Genomic DNA, 14,826 nt, shown 5'->3' with positions numbered 1-14,826 from the left:
TTATCTGATGAGTCCCTGGAACGGTGCTGGCACTGCTCCTTTTCCCTCCTTAATTTCTACACAAAAGAGTCATCTGATGACTAATTAATTTCAAGTTAATTACCATGAGTTGGTTGGAAGCCAAAGATATACTGGTCATCAGTTATGGGCAACTTTGATTGACAGCTCATTAGCACACTGTAAAAAATTGTTTGGAAATCCCTTTATTAAATAACAAAACAAACTTTCTTATTAGGAAAACTGGTTCAGAGTGGTCATGAAGTGAAGGGTTTGACTGAGTTGCCCCTCTGTTTTGCTCTCCTTCCATTTAATCTTTTAAATTTTATTTATACATTTATTTATATATATATTTATGTATTTATTTATTTATTTTTGACTGTGTTGGGTCTTCGCTGCCGTGTGCAGGCTTTCTCTAGTTGTGGCGAGTGGGGGCTACTTGTTGCGGTGCATGGGTTTCTCACTGTGGTGGTTCTTTTGTTATGGAGCATGGGCTCTAGGCTCGAGGACTTCAGTAGTTGCAGCACGCGGGCTCAGTAGCTGTGTCTCTTGGGCTTAGTTGCTCCGCGGCATGTAGGATCTTCCCCAACCAGGGATCAAACCCATGTCCCCTGCATTGGCAGGTGGATTCTTAACCACTCTGCCACCAGGGAAGCCCCCTGCTCTCCTTGCATTTAAATAAATGTCTCCAGTTCAAAAATACAGTTACATTAGCGAAGCTTGCTGGATCTGTAGATGTACTTCTTTGGGGATTAGCAGTGATGATATGATTTGTCAGAAAGATTGTATCACATATTTAGAGCATCATGTGGTATCTTGGTAGTTGCCTGCAGAGACAGTATACTTCTGAAACACTGGTAAAGGACATAGCATGAGAACTCCCCCAAAGAAGTAAGGAAGGATGTTTGCCTAAGAGAAATTTAACATATGCACTCTGCTTCTCCTTTTGTTTCTCTTTTGGGGTTTTATGGGAATTCTTTTTGGGACAACTTTCAGTATATTTGCTGCAGGTAAACATCTGTATCCCTTTAACCTAGTGACCTAAGAAGTAATAGAGAGAGATACGGATGCTTAGAAAAGTATTAAAGTGGCATTGGCAAATAGGTAGAAAAGAAATTTTGCAGGTCTAGGGATTTTTGAAAGCCATTTAAAAGCCTGACATAGAATGTTTAAATTTGCTCCCTTCTCCTCCATTTCTTTAAATCTTTTTACCCAAACTTCTGTACATACATAAGAATTACATTATTTTCTTCTTCCACTAATTAGCAGTTTGAAAAGGCAGTAGTCATTACCTCTCTCTACATCTATATGACTAGGCATACCTCATTTTACAGTGCTTTGCTTTATTGCACTTCGAAGACACTACTGCGTTCTTTACAAATTGAAGATTTGTAGCAACCATGTGTCAAGCAAGTCTAAGGGCATCATTTTTTAACAGCATTATTTTTCAATTAAGGTATGCACATTGTGTTTTAGACATAATGCTATTGAACACTTAACTGACTACAGTATACTGTAAACATAACTTTTATATGCACTGGGAAACCAAAAAATTCGTGTGATTCATTTTATTGCAATTTTCACTTTATTGCAGTGATCTGGAACAGAACCTGCAACATTGCCAACGTATGCTTGTATACCTGTATCTGTCTATCCATCCATACGTAAATACAGTTCAGTTTGGTACTTTTTTGGAGGAAAAAAGATAAAAATTGGCAGAATCATTCTCACCTTTTCTCCTCGTTCTCCAGGTTCTCCCTGGGCAAAAGAACAAAGACTGAGTGACGTTAAATTATAAAACACCTAATTAAGCAACACTAAATTATATGTGACACTTTCTATTTTGACAATATATAGTTGCTACATAAAAACAAATGGTAAGACGAGTTTCCTAAAGCATTGAGTATGGATATCAACAGCAAATGTAATCTTAATTCTTTTCTTTTGAGGACTAAAGAAAGATATTTAAGACAATCAGCCAAAACCCAGCTTTTGGGGCACTATGGAGAAAAACGTTGTGACCATTCAAAGCCTACAGAGGCTTCTGAGGTTATGACTTTTTATTCTGCTCAAACTCAGACTCCATAAGGTGAGCTAGCACATCCTTCAATGAAATCTTTCATTCAAAGCAGCCTCTGGTGCACGGATGATTGCAGGGGTCCGGAGTAGCAGTGTAGTTCCCCAATCTGTCTTCCCCTGACATGACTAAGGCCTGAACTTGGATGCCTTCACAATGTCATGAACTCTCTTCAACCTGCTGTTAACTACCATATTCTAAATCAGGTGGACTTTAGGAGGCATTAGTTTTTCAGAAAAGAAACTATACTGGGGCAGAATCTAAGTGAGTTTAGGAGAGATGTCTTTATTCAAAACGATGACCGTGACAGTTCAAAGACTAAAATGCCAAATTGTATTCTGAAAAGAATCTCATTTACCCAGGAGGGGACAGGGGAAGGAGGCAAAGAGTTAATCTAAAGCAAATTACACACATTATGATAATATTCCTCTTAAGAAAAGCTTGAGAAAGTGTTGCAATAAGATCAGACTGCTTTAAAAATTATTTTAAAGGTGGTTATTGTGTTTTTTAAAATTATAATTCACTCAAGAAGTCTGTTTGAAGGCAACGCTCTTTTCACTCCCTGAAACTCAGCCTGACCCTTTGGCTTTCCGAATTTCTGGTTACCTTTCACTGCTCAAAAGTCATCCTGATGGTCGCTAGGCAACAGAAGAATAGTACTGAGAACATGCATTAAGCATTAACTCCTATCATTTGGCTTTTTAGCATGGAGCTAGAGAGGGAAGAAGACAGTAAAATGGCTGTAGTCCCAGAAGGAATATTTTCTTTCCTCTCCTGCAGGACAAAGGACCGGTCCATAAATTTTAGATCTGTCCTAGGCGCCTGTCAATAGCAATGTGATCTGTAAAATCAGCTGACAGGCATCTGTGGGTATGGATACACACCAGCACAGCTGATGGGATTAGACATTAGTTTTGTACTTCAAGGGATGGTCACTCATCAAAGGATTTGGGATTTGTCTGCCTATTTGGTTTAAACTAAACTGTCACCAATCTTTTTATATTTAACAGATTCATCTGTTCTTCAAAAACAAAGGAAATTTGGAATCCAAAAAAATCTGTTACATTTTTTTCCTGTTCAGTAATTCAGACTACATCCATTTTTAAATTTCGAACATGCCACATCTTTATTATGCTCTTCATTTGATTAACTGGTTAGGTTGTGTAAGTCTTAGAGGTGGCCAAATCTTGAGGAAAAGTCACAGTGGCACTGGGAACATCTTTAGTACATCTTGTAAAAATTATGCGAATGTTGGCAGTATGGACACAGCCAGTGTTTTAATGTGTTCATTAAGTGGCAAAATGACAACAGTCATATTTGAAACACAGGCTTTCTCATGTTATTTAAGTATTCCAGAAATAAAAGTTTAGACAATCATATCCTACACTTTCTCTGCGTTTTTAATGCTAATGAGAACCACACACATCATTCATTCTTTAGTCACAAAGTTTTATACTATAGCATATTCTATTATTGACAAAAGAATTCCATCCATGTAAAACCAGTGGGATATAAAAAAATTGTAACAGCTTACAATTTCATGAAAACTCATTCCTCAGGTGATTCTGCTTGGTTTCCTTTGTACTAACCTTTGGCCCTGGTATGCCATTCTGTCCTACTGCTCCAGGCAACCCGGGTTCACCCTCAAAATAAAAAACAGATATAACTAAATAAAATAGACAAAATCAATACATTATATAGATCATTAGAGGGTATAACCATCCAATAATGCTCAAGAAGTACATAGTATTTTAGACTAGTTACACAAGTTAGCTTGTTTAGTCCAAAATTCTATGTGCAAGGGACCAAGGATACAAGAGAGCTAATTTCCTTGTATTTTAGTCTTTTCTCCACTAAGAGAGCAAAAGCAAATTACCAGTGGAAATGAATATCTAGCATGGTGCTAGGTGCATCAAACAAACATTTGTTGCATGAGTAAAAGACATCTGAAAATTTAAGATTTTTTTTTAGCTCTTTATTGGAGTATAATTGCTTTACACTGTTGTGCCAGTTTCTGCTGTACAACAAAGGGAATCAGCTGTATTTATACATATATCCCCATATCCCCTCCCTCCTGCAACTCCTTCCCACCCTCCCTATCCCACCCCTCTAAGTCATCACCAATCGCGGAGTTGATCTCCCTGTGTTATGCAGCAGCTTCCCACTAGCTATCTATTTTACATTTGGTAGTGTATACATGTCAATACTACTCTCTCACTTTGTCCCAGCTTCCCCTTCACCCCCCACCCCGTGTTCTCAAGTCTGTTCTCTACATCTGCATCTTTATTGATGGAGAGCTTTCAAGTGATTGGTCAGCTAAGAAAAATAGAGACTAAATCATTATATTTATTAGATTTAAGCATCTCCAAATCTAAATCTTGAAGAATATACACATCTAGGAACATCTACTTAATTCATTTAGACCCATTTGACACAGAAGTAAAAATGGCTTTGATTCCTCTTTCCAGTTTCAGTGTAAAGATAATTAAAATAAACATTCAGAGTTGTGGTTTTCATTGTCATATTGAGTGACAGGCATTCGAGAAAAAGACGATGGCTATTAGCTAGAAAGATTTTCCATTTTGGAAAGATGATTATGTATATCAGTCTTTCTAGATTCTGAACCAGCAATTGTTTTCCAAAGAGGAAAAGTCTCTTGAAGTGTTCAGAAACAAAGGAAAGGCATTCTTCACAATGACTGTAGTTAACAATACTCTAGGGTATATTTGAAAGTTGTTAAGAGAGTAGATCTTAAAAGTTCTTATCACAAGGAAAAAAATTATAACTATGTGAGATGATGGATGTTAGCCAAACTTTTTGTGGTAATCATTTCACAATATATACATATATCAAACCATTATGTTGTACACCTAAAACTAATCCAATGTCATATGTCACTTGTATCTCAATAAAATTGGGAGAAGAAAGTGTGGCTTTATTTATTTATTACATCTTTATTAGAGTATAATTGCTTTATAATGTTGTTAGTTTGTGTTGTACAAGAAAGTGAATCAGCTATATGTATACATATATGTCTATATCCCCTCCCTCTTGAGCCTCCCTCCTACCTTCTCCATCCCACCCCTCTAGGTCCTCACAAAGCACCCAGCTGATCTCTCTGTGCTATGCAGCAGCTTCTCACTAGCTATTTTACATTTAGTAGTGTATATATGTCAATGGAACTCTCCATTTCATCCCAGTCTCCCCTTCCCCCTCTGTGTCCTCAAGTCCATTCTCTACATCTGCGTCTCTATTCCTGTCCTGCTATTAGGTTCATCCGTAACATTTTTCTAGATTCCATATATATGCATTAGCTTATGGTATTTGTTTTACTCTTTCTGGCTTACTTCCCTTTATATGACAGACTCTAGGTCCATCCACTGCACTACAAATAACTCAATTTCATTCCTTTTTTATGGATGAGTAATATTCTATTGTATATACGTGGAATGTGTGGTTTTTAATACTTCCAAGTAGCTCAAACTTATAGCAACTAGAATTTCATTTTCATTTAAAAACATTCCCAGGGGACCTCCTAGGTGGCGCAGTGCATAAGAATCCTCCTGCCAATGCAGGGGACACGGGTTCGATTTCTGCCCCAGGCAGATACCACATGCTGCGGGGCAACTAAGCCCATGCGCCACAACTATTGAGCCTGTGCTCTAGAGCCCCTGAGCCACAACTATTGAGCCCATGTGCCGCAACTACTGAAGCCCACGCACCTAGAGCCCGTGCTCTGCAACAAGAGAGGCCACCGCAATGAGAAGCCTGCGGACCACAAGGAAGAGTAGCCCCACTCGCTGCAACTAGAAAAAGCCCGTGTGCAGCAACGAAGACCCAACACAGTCAATAAAATAAATAAATAAATAAATAAATAAAATAAAAACAAAAAATAAAAACATTCCCAAAGCCATTTATTATGTGCTTCAACTACTGGGCAAGTTTCTTTCCACTGAAGGTTAAAAATTGCCCTTTAGTTGATTAAAAAAACTGACTTTATTTTTAAGAGCAGTTTTAGGTTCACAGCAAACTTAGTTGAATTTTGAAGAATGTTTTCTAAGTTGCCGGGAGGGCAGAAATTGTGCCATTTTAATATCTGTGTTCTCACCTTTGAAAACACGTACATTAGTAAAACAGTAACATTTCTTAAGTGCCAGGAACTTTACATTCATTAACTCACTTAATTCTCACAAATTTCTATGAGGTAAGTACTATCTTTATCTCTATTTAATAGATGAAGAAACTAAGGCACAGAGAGGTAGAGTAATTTTGCCTTAAGAGGTTGTGCTTTTATTTTTTAATTTCTTCCTCAGATCTTTATTGGAATGTAATTGCCTTACCTTGTTGTGCTGTTTCCACAGTACAGCAAAGAGAATCGACTGTATTTACACATATATCCCCTCCCTCTGGAGCCTCCCTCCCCTCCTCCTTATCTCATCTCTCTAGGTCATCACCAAGTGTCAGTTGATCTCCCTATGTTATGCAAAAGCTTCCCACTAAAGAGGTTTTGCTTCTAATACAATGATGCATTGCTGAATGAATGAATGCATCTAGAAACTGGGAGAGTCCATGATGAATATTTCTATCCTCACTGTCATTTGGTTTATTCTCCCTATTTATAAATGACCTTCCAGAATGTATACAAACCTGAATTAAATGTCACATATAAAAGCGATTTCTGTTCATCTACCAGATAAACTCAGCTATGTGATGCTTATAGTGACTTTCTAGAAGGGCAAAAAATGTTTTACTATTATACTGGCTTATTGTATTGCTAAAGTCTTAACTCATGGAAGAAATTCTGCTTCCTATATAAAGTTACGCTATAGTCACTTGCACTTTCCTCCATAAAATGGCAAAAATGTTAACTTACAATAATGATGGCTATTATAAGAAAATTCTGATATGCCATTTGTACATAACCAAGGGTAAGAACTCCATTGGAAACTGAATACACCCTGAAAGAGGACTGTCATTTACTATGCAACCAGAAAAAGAGCCATCAAGTCTGCTTTCTTCAAAGAACAGGATGCACTAATACCATAACTCATGGTTTAATGCAAGCAAGAGACGCTGCAAGGGAACAATACAAACTTTGTTTAGACTTTCAAAGAATAATTATGGTAGCCAGAATTATTTTAAAAAAATGGTTAAGCCCCTGGAACCAGACAAAATACATGCTGAGACTTCGAAGCAAGGAAGACAAATGTTGCTTAGGTATCTGCACAACATCCTTCTTAAAATATGAATATCGAGGGACTAAAACTTGATCCTTTTTTCCTTTGATTTTATATTTTGTTAAAATAATCCTTTAATGTAAAAGGAAACAAAAAATTGCATCCATAATCCCATCACTCTATAATAACTGTTTTCATTTTGTCCTGTTTCCTCCTAGTCTTTTAAATTTATGCTTACATATTGCAAGCAATTGTAAGCTTATTACATAGTTTGATATTCTGATTTTTTATAATTTTATACCACACATTTGTTTTTACACAGTATTTGTGATGCGATTGTTTTTACACAGTATTTGTCTTGTGTATAGTTTATCACCTATTAAAGTCAGGTGTGATCATTTGTTTAATCTGTCCCAAATTGTTGAATAGTTAGGTTGTTTCCAATTTTTGCTATTAAAGATAAATTAAAATAAACATCTATGTAAATATTTCTAATTTGCTTTCCAAAAGAGATCTGAGTTTTATTTGCTTTTCTAGGCACCCACTCTGTTACTTTTTCACAACTTCATCAGTGTTGGATATCACAATTTTAATTACTTTTGTGGCTATTTTAATAAGTACAAATGAGAATTTACTGGGGCCCAGTTTTACATTTATCACTTGTAAGGTTAAATAGGTATCTAGCAAGATTTTAAAGCTAGAAAGTGAATAAGGCTACTTCCTGAATGAATCAAGGGAAGATTAAAAAGAAGGAAAAATGACTCACAGCATTTTACCTTTCTAAAAAGTCATAGCAAGAAAAATACATTCAAATTCAGAATAGGAGGTTATGGAACATTCTGTTATTGTTCAAATTTAGTTTCCCAGGTTGTGTTAAAGAAATGTTACAGATGAAATGCTGTACAACTTTGAGTACCAAGGCCAAGCAGTGGGATTCTGGAAGGCATTAATTCATTCAACTAACTGTTAGTGAAAATTTACTACATGTTTTACTCTGAGCAGAGCGTTTCATGAGATATAAAGAAGAAATAGACACGACAGGTGCCTGGGCCCAGAAAGCTTAGTTTTGAGTGAGAAAAGAGATATCTACATAATAACTTGAGGACATCTAATTGAGATGGAACTTTTTTCTTTGAGCAAAGTTTTCTTGCACTTCATAAAGAGGCATAATAAATAGAAATCAAAGGGAAGTCTTAATGAGGAATGAAGCATATGTCATATAGTATATTAATATTTTCTGGATATGAGGACAAAATATCATCATAAGGCCTCTTTAAGTAAAGTGAAGAGGACTCATGATAATGATATTACTTTACTACATAATATAGTAAAAAAGTATATATACAGAGAAATATATCAGAAAAGTATAGACCAAAAAAATGGGAATTAGGTTGTGTGTGTGTGTGTGTGTGTGTGTGTGTAGAATTAGTCTCATGTTTAATGCATAATCTATTCATCTATTTCTGAATGCATCTCACATTCACGAGTGCTAAGGACATTCCAAAGATAGTAACAAAGAAAAATAGCAGCTAACATCTTAACTACAGGTAGATTGATGGAGTTTTCTCTATTATACTTTAAATTCTAAGGCTATTCCCAATGTGTTACTCCCAAATGACAATTTGAGCATTTAAGCTAAAAATAAGTTGAACTGACTATTAAGAAGAATAACGCTGCTTTCTTTCTTTTTCTTTCTTTAAACCAAACACTCTTTAGAACTCTAATGTAAAACATCACTCAAGGCTTTTACAATTATTTCAGGTACTGCTATTCAGGGGCAACTTGAAAGAGTACTTAAAGATAGAAAGGAATGTCATTTTCTTACAGAATTGAGAGCTAAAGAGAAATAGGTTAGTTAGTAGTAATATTGCCCCCTGTCACTTCATCACAATGGGAATTTAAAATGGGTTACAGCTTTAAATTTTTATCATAGTATAATTGCACATTCATCTTGTCAATATAGATTTGTTTCCTTTAAGTACCGCATTTTCAGAAAGAACTCATCTAAACAGAAGACAAAAATAACTACAATTGTCCACCCTTATCTTCGGTTTCACCTTCCTTGGTTTCAGTTACCCATGGTTATCCAAGGTCGGAAAATACCATGTGAAAAATTTCAGAAACAAACAATTCATAAGTTCTAAGCTGTGCGCTGTTCTGAGTAGCATGATGAAATCTGGTGCCATCCTGCTTCATCCCACCCAGGACGTGAATCGTCCCTTTGTCCAGCGTGTCCTGCCCGTTCGTCATTCAGTAGCCACGGCTAGGCTATCAGATCGACTGTTGTGGTATCGCAGTGCGGGTGGTCATGTAATTCCTATTTTACTTAATAATGGCCCCAAATATGGGCAATTCAGATTTTCACTTACTGTATCTAATTTCTAAATAAAACTTCATCATAAGTATGCACATATAGGAAAAACCATAGTACATATAGGGCTTAGTACCCTCCTTGGTTTCAGGCATCCACTGGGGTCTTGGAACGTATTCCCTGTGGATGGGGGTGGGAGTGGGGGCTGCTGTACGGGGAACGTGAACCAGCAGCAGATGAAATGAGTGATGCCGAACATAACGTGGTATCATTCTTACGGTTGCTTTCCTACCTCTGGAGTTGGTGGAGTTGGCGCATGGGTGTAACAAAATAAAGACTAAAAATGGGCAGCACTGGTCACTGATACCTCTTTAAAACATTGGGTGGACTGGGCCTTTCTTCCTGACAGTGACAGCGCACAGGAGGGTCTCAGTGGCCTGAGTTGTGAGCAAGACCAGCTGCTAGTCATTCCTCTCCTGCAGGCAGTCATAGTGGGCGGTGGGGTGACCCTTTAGGAGGCTTCAGGGCCTCAGAGGCTTTGGCAGCTATTGCGTAAACAACCCTTGGTAGAGGAAGATTCTCTGAAGGCAGTGAGGTACCGACAGGGACTTCCAGACAGAACTATTTGGGGAAGAGTCAGAAGATGGGATTGCTACTCTCCATTCATATTTATTCTCTCTAGTTCAGTTTAGTTTAGTCGTCCACTCTGTCCCCTCATGCAGGTGAGGGTGAACATAAATTTGGGTGAAGGTAGGAGGGAGAAAATGACCAACATAGTTTACCTTGAAATTTCTAGAAATGTAGCATTTTCACCACACAAAAATATAAAATGAGAATCCTCAGGACTTCCCTGGTGGCACAGTGGTTAAGAATCCACCTGCTAATGCAGGGGACAAGGGTTTGAGCCCTTGCCCGGGAAGGTCCCACATGCTGCAGAGCAACTAAGCCCGGTTCACAACTACTGAGCCTGCGCTCTAGAGCCCATGAGCCACAACTACTGAGCTCATGTGCCACAGCTACTGAAGCCCACGCACCTAGAACCCGTGCTCCACAACAAGAGAAGCCACCACAATGAGAAGCCCGTGCACTGCCAGGAAGTGTAGCCCCCGCTCACCGCAGCTAGGGAATGCCCGCATTCAGCTACGAAGACCCAACTCAGCCAATCAATCAATCAATCAATCAATCAATTACAAAATAAATCAAATCAAATCAAATAAGAATCCTTGCCCTAAACCTCAAGTGTTATTAATGCTCTAGATAAATCCTTTGTCTTTTTGTATTCCTGCCCACTTCCATGAACCGCTGGGGGTACACACCCCTAATTTAAGAAATTTGACTTAAGGGAGATCCAGTTTACACTAATAATATTACAGTTTAGCTCCATCTTTTAAAATAAGTTCGTGTGGGATGACCCACTGAACTAATGTATCAGTTTTTTTCTATATATGTTGTCTATATATATGTAAAATCTAAAACACAACCCACTTGTATATTGGAGATTGTCAATCATTGCACTCAATGAGAAGCAAATCTTTGATAATGTTATAGTTTAACACATTTAGAAATGTACAATTTGGCATTAAACAGCACTAAGTAGAAGGACAAGTTGGAATCAAAAAACCAAAAATCAAGCCATATAGCCATAATGAAATCAGAGTAGTATGTATTCGATTTTTATACTGAGTAAATAAACTGAATAACCATATATTGGTAGTTTATTTGTTGTTGGGATATATACCATTTTACAGATCTCTAGCACCAATGTATTGGGTTGGCCAAAATGTTTGTTCGAGTTTTTCCGTAAGATCGTATGGAAAATCCCAAATGAACTTTTTGGCCAATCCAATATTTAGAATTTCAGTGGAAAAATGTTCTCAACTCCACATGATTTGATCCCATTTATTCCCTAGCCAATTGTCCCACTTCTCTTTGACCTCCCCCGCTCCACCGTTTCCATGCCATAAAGACTGTGGTATGGGCTAAACCTTCAAAATGAGCAGAGTTTAAACCCGTGTTGTCCAACATGGTACCACTAGCCACATGTGGCTCTTGAGCACTGGAAATGAAGCTAGTTTTTGAGATGTGATGTAAGCATAAGATACGATTTTGAAAATTTTAAAAAAATATGTAAAATATCTCATTAATGTGAATCTTGAAATATTAACTTATATGATGTTGAAATGATAGTTTTAGACATATTGAGTTAAATAAAATATATTATTAAAATTAATATTACCTGCTTTATAAACACTTAACAAATGTGGCTACTAGAAAATTCACATTTACATATGTGGCTTGTATTTGGAGCTTGCTTTATGTTTCTACCAAACAGCATTGGTTTAAACCATAAAATTCTATAGCTATTAGAAGACACGATGAACCAGAAGCCTTTAAAAACAGAGGAGTACATCAGTATTCAAGCAAATCAACGTACAGCGAGACTTCAGAACGGAGACGCCACTGTGGAGTTAAAATCCAACACCGGACTCTGCCACGGTAGGCAGTGTATGTGGGGTTGAGAGGGAAGCGCTGCTCTGGCGTAGAGGCTAGTGAGGGGCCGGGGGAGCCACAGTCAGTGCGGGGTTAGAGGCTGACTCTAGGGACCTCTTAACCCATCTCCTTGCCACCCACCCGCCTCCAACATTCTCCCCAAAACAAGTCAACTTGCAATTCCTTCACTCAGTTCTATCCAAGGCTGTCCCATCACACTCAGAATAAGGGCCCTGCAAGGTCTGGCCCTGCTGCTTCTCTGACCTCATCTTCTGCCTCTTCAGCCACATTGAACTCTGTTTTAAGATGCTAAGCAGGAGTCAGCCCACAGTCTTTGCATGTGGGCTTCTCTCCCATGGACCACCAGGGATTTACTCTCTCATCCTCTCAGCCTTGGCACAACTGTCCCCTTGTTACAGGGGTTGCCTGGAATACCCACCACCACCACACACCAGCACGCCCTATGCCCACCCATTATCTTACTTTGCTTTCTCTACTGCACTAATTACCACCTAAGGCAGAATTTTTTTTCCTTTTCTGTCATGCCTGCTAGGATTGCCAGATTTGACAGATAAAAATACAAGACACCCCAGCTAAAATTTAATTTCAGATAAACAACAAATAATTTTTAAGTATATCCCAAATATTGCATGGCCATAACACATGAAAAATGGTGGGTTGTTTATCTGAAATTCAAATTTGATTGAGCATTCTGCATTTTATTTGGTGACCAGATTTCCCACCCCATCTCCACCGCCAGAATATGAACTTTGTTTCTTTGTTCATTCCTCTTTCCACGTTGCCTAGAAACTGTACCTTACACCTAATAATTGTTCAGTACATCTACGTTGGCGGAATGAATGAATACAGGAGACGCAAATACGTTAAGCCTATATGGAAATGTGAAGCCCTTACACGCCTGGTAGGAGGTGAAAACAGCAAGATTTTTCTGATGGGAAACCGGAAAAGACCTATAACTCTGGTGGCAAGAGATGGCTCTTTGTCTGGACTACGGCAAAAGACAGGGACCCAGGAAGAAGATGGGAGAGAAGTTAACCCAGCAGTGACATATCCATGTCCCACAGGGCAGTCTGAAACAGAACTGAAAAACAGAGAAGTAGCCTGGGGTCAGCGAAGAGCGGGAGTTGTGGGGGGAGGAGTCCCATGAAGGGCAGGATGCCGGGAATGAGCAGCACTTTCCTTGCTGGCAAGGAAAAGCCCTGAGCCCCTCCAGGACTCTCAGGGGAAGAGTGGTTGCCTAGGGGACTAAAGCTCCAACAGCTGTGCCTGTGGGTACCAAGCCCAGGCCATTGGAAATATTTCCCTCTATTTGGTTATGTCCCCTCTTCCATCGGCTCTGTCCCTCACCCCGTGTGCCTCAGTGAAGGGTGAGTAGTAACTGGGGCAATGCCGGTTGTATAAATTATCACCTCATCTCAACGTCTCCAAAGACCCTTTCAGAGCTTATGTGTGTCATCATTTTTACCTCAAGAACTCATTCTAACATCTGCTTTTCCCTAAGCAGAGGCACTCACAAAACAGGGCAATAGATACGTTTTTCTTTTGGGGCCGCACCACGTGGTATGCGAGATCTTAGTTCCCCGATCAGGGATAGAACCCGTGCCCCCTGCCGTGGAAGCGCAGAGTCTTAATCACTGGACCGCCAGGGAAGTCCCAAAGACAGTATTTTAGTTGCAAGGAACCAAGCCAGCCGTTCTTAACAGATGAAGAAGCACATTCAGAGAGGGGAAGTACATTTTCCAAAAGCAAAGAGCTGCAAAGAGGCAGATGTGAGATTAGAACCCAGGTCTTATGACTCCCCATCTTGTGCTCCCTCTATCTGAGTAACTTGTGTCTAAAGAACTCATTCATATTTATCATGTTTCTTCTGTCTTTAATTTTCACATGAAAGAAGAACGTGGCTTCAGGAAGCCTCCAGCCTAATCCCAGGTTCTCTACTTCTGGTCCTGGGACACAGCAAATTGCTTGAGCTTCTGTGGGGCTCAGCTTTTATTCTGTGCAGTTTGTGGGGGTAGATTAAATGCTTACCCTCTCCCAGATGTAAAGAATTAAAATTTAGTTATTATTATTATTAGTTGTTGTTGTTGGACTAAAGATGTCAGTGGTGGCATAAAGGAAGTTTCCTCAGACATCTGGTCAAACTTGCCTCGAGTCCCAATTTCACTGGGTATGGAAGTCTAGGACCTGCTCTCCCGCCCCTCTCCTCGAGTTCTTACATCTGTATGTGTCATCTCTGTTTTGCCCCAGACCAAGTCCGATGGGTCAGTCAGTTCTTCACCAGCTGCCTCAAGAAATTCACTCTCCTCAGTCCTTTTGTGAGCTCAGGATTGAACACCTGGTGCTCCTGAAAGGTGTCCCATTGCAGAGCACGCAGACTTTCCTCACCTCGCTGCCCTCCCGTCTCTCCCACTTCCACCTCACCTTCCTCCTTCCTTCCCTCCTTCCTCAACCATCCTGGGAATTCAGCTTCACTCTGTCTTATGTGGAGCAATTCACTAGTTTTTAGCTCCTACTTGCGATTCAATGCTTAATGCTTCTTCTGTTTCTTTCCTGCAGGCAGAAGCTTTGTTACTTGGTGAAAGAGAAACAGAAAATTCTTTGAGCTTTCTGCTAGGTTGGTTATGCCTCAGAGAATTGGCATCCCTGTAGCGGAGTTCTGTCTCATTTATCCAATCAGCAAACTCCCTCCCTAAAATTAAAATCTCTTTGTCCACCTTGGAACAATGAATAATAGTAGGAAAGTAGAGAGTTCT

The 14,826-nt window shown here is 39.1% G+C and overlaps 1 protein-coding gene across 1 annotated transcript in view; it reads right to left on the bottom strand.

The window, feature by feature from the left end:
• The window catches only part of COL25A1 (collagen type XXV alpha 1 chain), a 438,835-nt gene that overhangs the window by 67,102 nt on the left and 356,907 nt on the right, over window positions 1-14,826 (bottom strand). Inside the window, exons 13-14 of the mRNA XM_057705935.1 lie at window positions 3,664-3,717; window positions 1,729-1,755 (exon numbers count right to left, since the gene is read on the bottom strand). Of these exons, the coding sequence (XP_057561918.1) occupies window positions 1,729-1,755; window positions 3,664-3,717 (81 nt within the window). The remainder of the gene's footprint in view (window positions 1-1,728; window positions 1,756-3,663; window positions 3,718-14,826) is intronic.

The sequence above is a fragment of the Hippopotamus amphibius genome, chromosome 13 (genome assembly GCF_030028045.1).
Source record: "Hippopotamus amphibius kiboko isolate mHipAmp2 chromosome 13, mHipAmp2.hap2, whole genome shotgun sequence".
NCBI lineage: Eukaryota > Metazoa > Chordata > Mammalia > Artiodactyla > Hippopotamidae > Hippopotamus > Hippopotamus amphibius.
Note: the sequence above shows the minus strand (reverse complement) of the source record. Positions and strands in the feature narration are given on the sequence as shown.